Consider the following 5,653-nt stretch of genomic DNA (forward strand, 5'->3'; position numbering starts at 1 on the left):
CTTTTGTTTCATTAAACATAAATCAATTGGTTGAGAATTTCCTTTTAAATCAACAACAAACCAACTATTTGTAGTTGGGTCTTGAATTCTATCCATTTCAGCAATTTTAAATGTTGGTGTTAATTTTCTACAAGTATCAATAAATTGTTGAAGAGAAACAGGTAAAGGATAATTAGAGGCTAAATAATTTACTACGTCTTTATCAACTTTTGGTGGAAGAACAACAGATGGCATAACATCAGTTGTTATATTCATCAGATAACAATAAACCTCTTTTGAGTGTTCAGGATGTGTTTGAAGATAATGTTCTAATGGTTCATAATATTCTTTTATCCATTCAGTTGGAAGATTACGATAATGATCAGTTATCATCCAATGAACGCTTTTAGTGGCAGACAATAATTCATGATTTTCATCATAAGTATTTCCTACAAACAAATATTCATATTGACTAAGAAAATTATTAAGCTCATTACAATACTTTTCATAGGAAGTAAAAGTGGGAGGGAGAATTTCTTCTTGATCTCTTTCAACACGTGACATTCAAATGGTGTTTCTATGAAAATAATAAATTTTTTTTATTAAAAAAAATTATTAATTCAATTTAACTCAATACTAATATTATGGAATAACACCTAATCCAAAGAGAAAAATCTAATCTATCTTCATTTCTTCAGTAAATACAAAGTCAAAATAGATGAAATCCCTGAAATGTTATCATTACTTTTCAAAGATACGTTGGTGTATTATCTATTTAATGACATAATATTTAATCCTTCTTTTTCTTTATCTATAATATTTATGATAAAAAACAGGAAAAAATTATTTACACTAATAGAGATATTAAAATAAAGAAAATCCATACTTATTCTCTTCTAAAATAAAACGGAGTTTATTTTCTAACTCTAAGTCAAAAAAAACTTATATAATACAACCAAAGTGATTAAAACAATATAAACAAAGTCACTGAGAGTGTTGATAGAACAATTAATATTTCTTTCTATAAACTATCTAGCTTTAAAAATTGTAATAAATTCAAACCATTCATAAACATAAAAGAATTTATATAAAATAAACAACAATAACTAAAATGACCATTTATTTTGTCATTATAAATTACTGTAAAATGGTAATATTGAGAAAAACAGGAATGAAAATAAATTAATATAAATACTAAATAATAAGAAAGGAAATTTTTTTTACCACCTAATAGTAATATATTGTGACTATCTTCTTCTGAAAAATTAGTCTGTTCATTTAATAAAGAAAAAAAAACACTAAATAACCAAAGTTATAACACTTAAGAAGATTTTTATTGAACAGAAGGAATCATATGTATTATTTAATAATGGTATTGATTGTTTCAAGAGGAAGAAAAGAAAATAAATAAAATTTAAATATTAATTTATAATAAAACCATTAAATTTAATAGGAAAGTAATAAAACCTAATTTTAAGTTATAACAACTTAAAAAAGGAAATTAGTAAATAGATAAAATATGACTGATGTTGCTATATTCAATTTAAAACAAGACATTAATGAAGATGAATTAAAAACATTATTACAACCATATGGAAAAATTAATGAAGTAAAAAGGATATTAAAAATGAATAAACAAAGTATTGGAATTGTTGGGGCAACAAAAAAAAAAGAAATAAAAAAAATAATAGAAGCATTAGATGGTAAAGAAATTGAACCAAATAGAAAGATTAGCGCATTAAGACTCGGTTTTGTTCCATTATCCCCAATTGAAGAATCATTTAATAAAGCTTGTCAAGAATATATTTCTAAAGAACAAGAAATTAAATCAAAAGACAAAATAAGTGATGATTTCAAATCCAGATTAAGGGATGTATCAAACGATGAGTTTAGAAGTAGATTAAAAGATAAACCAAAAGACAAACTAAAAGATAAATCAAAAGATAAACTAAAAGATAAATCAAAAGATAAACCAAAAGAATTAGATGAAATTGTTACTCTTATTAATCAATTAAATGACTCGAATAACAAAGGTAATACTGATAAACTCAATGAATTAAATAAAAAACTAAAAGAATTTGAAGAAAAAACTGGAGGAATAAAGCAGCAGCATTCTTTTTATGACAAAAAGAATTTCAAGTATCAAAGCAAAAAAGATTTTAAATCCTATAAAAAACATCAACAAGAGGCAAAACCAAGACCACACCAAAATAAAAAATAATGAATCTTAAAGAAACGGATAAATCAAGCCGAATGAATTTTTATAATGATGATTGAATTATTTTGTCTAAGATATTGATTATTTTTTTATAATAAAAATAATATTTGTAAATTAAAAAAAAGATAATTTTTATGAAGAATAAAAATGAGATTAATTAAAGTCATATCCTTTAAGAACAAATTAATAACTAATGAAGAATTGAAACGAAAAGGCATTAGTTCTTTAAACTTCCTCATAGACCTAGATCTATCAAAAAATGGAAAAACAAACCAACGACCTTGGAAAAATAATCAACACATTAAATCAAAAAATTGAGGATTTAAGCTATTTGATTCAAATTCAATACATAGAATTTAGTAAAGAACTTCGTAAACGTGATGAAAAAATAAATAGTCTAGAAAAAGAAATACAGAGTATTAAACAACTGAAATGTATTGAAGAAGGAATAAAAGAAGACAATGACTACGCACCAATCATTGCTAATAAATTACATATTAATAAGATGGTTGTCAAAGAAAAAGAAACAAAATGGAAAGAAATTTTTGAAGAATTTGTATTGAAAGAGTATGTTTCAACTGTTCTTATTCCAAATAAAAATGGTGTTTTAATTTCATCTAAGAAATGGAATAAGGAAAAGAAACCAATTATGATAAATAATTTAAGTCATGTAGTACTTCTAATTACTAACCATCAATACTTTGAAATTTCAATTCAATCTGCTCCACCAAAGTTGATAAGCTTTGGAGTTGTTTCATCTTTAACTTATAAAGAAAAAGTTCCAATAGGACAAGAAAAAGAAAGTATTGGTTTTGATTCAAATGGTACTTTATTACTTGCTAATGGATGGAAAAAAAAGATAGCTCGTGCTTGGAAATCAAATGATGTTATTGGATGTGGTTATGATGCCCAAGAGAGTAAGGTTTATTTCACATTGAATGGCAAGAAGATAGTTCAAGTATCAACTGTATTTAGTGACTGGTATCCAGCAATTCAACCCTCTGGGTTTACTCAGTTCACGACAAATTTCGGAGAAACTCCTTTCGTTAAGAGTTTTTAATTTAATTAATCGTTTTATTTCGTCTTTTTATTAAATTTTTTGTTTTAAAACCACGAGTTTTTTTCTGATCTATAAATAAAAATAATAGCGAAAAAATTCCATTTTTTTTTTGAAAGAAAAATAAAAATAAATTCTGTGAAAACAAAAATAGATCACCATTACTTTTTTAGAGTCATTTCTTATGAATATGAGAAATCTTTATGAGCTTAAAACAACTAAAGACAAATGATTTTGTCGTATTAGAGAGTATTAAAATCATAGAGTTTATTTGTAAGATTTAAAGTAGTTATCCAAAAATTATATAAGCCAGATTATATTTCATCTAGAAATTACAATGAGCAGAACAGCTAGCTGTAAACAACAGAATTATAAAACAATTGAAGTTTTAAATGTAAATAAAGTTATTAGCATCCATAAGAAAGCTAAAGATGATTCAGAGAGTATTCAAAATTATATGAATCAACTTAAAAAACTTAGAAACAAGAGAAGAACTCAAAGCTGGTCTCCAATACAATCACCAAAAGAAACAGCCATTCAAGTTGGTGATCAACAATTTGAAGATCGTTATGATTTACTTAACTATTGTATGAACACAAGCACAGAACCAACCCCTATAAGTGCTACATTCTCAAATAAAAGCTCAATTAATGTATAATAGTATTTTTGATTAATATTTTTATTCATTGTTCTTTATTTATCTTAATTTTTCTCAAGAATGTTTATGATTTGAGTATTACGAAGACAAATGACGTTGTGCCAACTAAATTAGTTTTTTATTGAGTTTAAAGCATATGAATATCAGGATTATGAATTACTTTTTCTTATTATTAAAAGGATTGCTGTCATTATAACTACTATTATCATAGTCAAATACAGCTGAAGAATATCGAAAGGTTTTTGAATATTTTTGATAAAGATAATATTCTAAATATTCATAAAAAATTATATAAATAAAAAGTTTTTGTATTTAACAATTGGGTTATTAATACGAATAAAACATGTTGTAGTATATAACACATCAACTCTCTAATAAAAGGAATGAGTGGTAGTAAATATTTATTTATAACTTAATGAGAACAAATAATCGTAAAGGAGGTTAACATTTAATTAAATTAGAACCTTTTCTTCCTTCATTATTTCCATAATTTGGATTGATTTTCAATAAAACAATTCAGTGGAGTTTCTCTTAACTTCATGTTTATTTCAATACTCTAAATATAGATTGATGTTGTGTTTAAAAAATAACAAAAAAATAACATAATATAAATTTGTTTTTAATAACAATGTTTATTTAAAAAAAGTTATTTAATTAATACTAAAATGAATAGTTAAAATAATAAAAAAGAATGACTTAGTTGAGGCGAACTGAAATTTTTATAAAACATGTTTGCACTTATCTTCTTCATCCAACTTTCAATAGGATTTATTATGGAGGTTCCAACAAATGGATTTCGGTGCATTTCAGATGAAGGATTTGATAAAGAAAGGGCAGCAGGAACATACAGATTAGCTGAAGGACAATCATTAGATAAAAGACAAGTTGTATTTAAAATTTTTAGAGGAGAAAAAGACAGAACCGAGATTTTCAGTGCTGATTTTGATGACACAAAAAAACCAAGAGAGTTTGGTGCATTGTACAACGAAGATCTTGACAAGTTATATTTCTGTGTTATTGATTCTGCAAATTCTCGTGGAATTGATCCTGTAAGAGTTGAAATAAACTTTGAAACAGGTAAAGTTGAAAATAATTTTGTTGGTAAAGATAAGATAGATACTGTATCAGATAAAGTAGATGATGCTTTAAAAAATTCTGAAGCTATTAAAGAGTATGTAGATAAATGTAAAAAATTATATGACACTCGTCGTGGTTTAAATGGTTTGTTCTTCTTTTCATTTTAAAAAAGTTCCTCTTTGCTCATGTCTTTAGAGGCAACAAATTCTATGACATTGTGGATGATGATTCTTGTTATTTGTGCTGTTATTGGAAGTACTCTTTATCAACTTCGTTCAATGAAACAATTCTTTTTGAGAAGAAAATTAGTTTAAATCAAGTTTTTTATTTTTTTTTAGTTTTATGTTTTTTATATTGTTGTTATGAACAAATAATTAGTGAGCAACAAAAAACCATTTTGATAAAACACCAGAAGAAGTAAAGAAAACTATCTTAGAAAAGAAACAATCTTTCATTGAAGAAACCAAATTAATCCATAAAGCAGAGAATGAGTGTTTGGAAGTGCTACATTAACTAATTTGATTTGACTGTTAAAACCATTTTATTATTTTAAATATTTTAAATTTATTCAATAAGTTTTTTTGTTTCAGTGATATTGTTTATATGTTGTACTACTACATTGAGTCTTACAATTTGTTTATGAAACAAATAAATTATTTATAAG

General features: G+C 24.9%; 5 protein-coding genes across 5 annotated transcripts; 4 read left to right on the forward strand and 1 right to left on the reverse strand.

Annotated features, from left to right (window-relative positions):
- Nucleotides 1–17: 17 nt before the first annotated feature.
- ENU1_190290 (hypothetical protein) lies at nt 18–543 on the reverse strand (the record flags this gene model as incomplete). The annotated part of the gene is made up of 1 exon (XM_008861793.1): nt 18–543. A coding segment is annotated over one exon (526 nt), but the record flags the coding sequence as incomplete, so codon positions are not given.
- A 955-nt stretch (nt 544–1,498) lies between these two features.
- ENU1_190300 (hypothetical protein) lies at nt 1,499–2,200 on the forward strand (the record flags this gene model as incomplete). Its single annotated transcript, XM_008861794.1, has 1 exon — nt 1,499–2,200. One exon carries the CDS (start codon nt 1,499–1,501, stop codon nt 2,198–2,200), a length of 702 nt encoding a protein of 233 aa, XP_008860016.1.
- A 256-nt stretch (nt 2,201–2,456) lies between these two features.
- ENU1_190310 (SPRY domain containing protein) lies at nt 2,457–3,257 on the forward strand (the record flags this gene model as incomplete). The annotated part of the gene is made up of 1 exon (XM_008861795.1): nt 2,457–3,257. One exon carries the CDS (start codon nt 2,457–2,459, stop codon nt 3,255–3,257), a length of 801 nt encoding a protein of 266 aa, XP_008860017.1.
- A 334-nt stretch (nt 3,258–3,591) lies between these two features.
- ENU1_190320 (hypothetical protein) lies at nt 3,592–3,912 on the forward strand (the record flags this gene model as incomplete). Its single annotated transcript, XM_008861796.1, has 1 exon — nt 3,592–3,912. The coding sequence occupies one exon, from the start codon at nt 3,592–3,594 to the stop codon at nt 3,910–3,912; it is 321 nt and encodes a 106-aa protein (XP_008860018.1).
- Nucleotides 3,913–4,640: 728 nt separating this feature from the next.
- ENU1_190330 (transmembrane protein tmp21, putative) lies at nt 4,641–5,303 on the forward strand (the record flags this gene model as incomplete). Its single annotated transcript, XM_008861797.1, has 2 exons — nt 4,641–5,133; nt 5,185–5,303. 2 exons carry the CDS (start codon nt 4,641–4,643, stop codon nt 5,301–5,303), a joined length of 612 nt encoding a protein of 203 aa, XP_008860019.1.
- Between the last annotated feature and the right edge of the window lie 350 nt (nt 5,304–5,653).

This window comes from Entamoeba nuttalli (genome assembly GCF_000257125.1).
Source record: "Entamoeba nuttalli P19 unplaced genomic scaffold asmbl_8880, whole genome shotgun sequence".
NCBI lineage: Eukaryota > Evosea > Mastigamoebida > Endamoebidae > Entamoeba > Entamoeba nuttalli.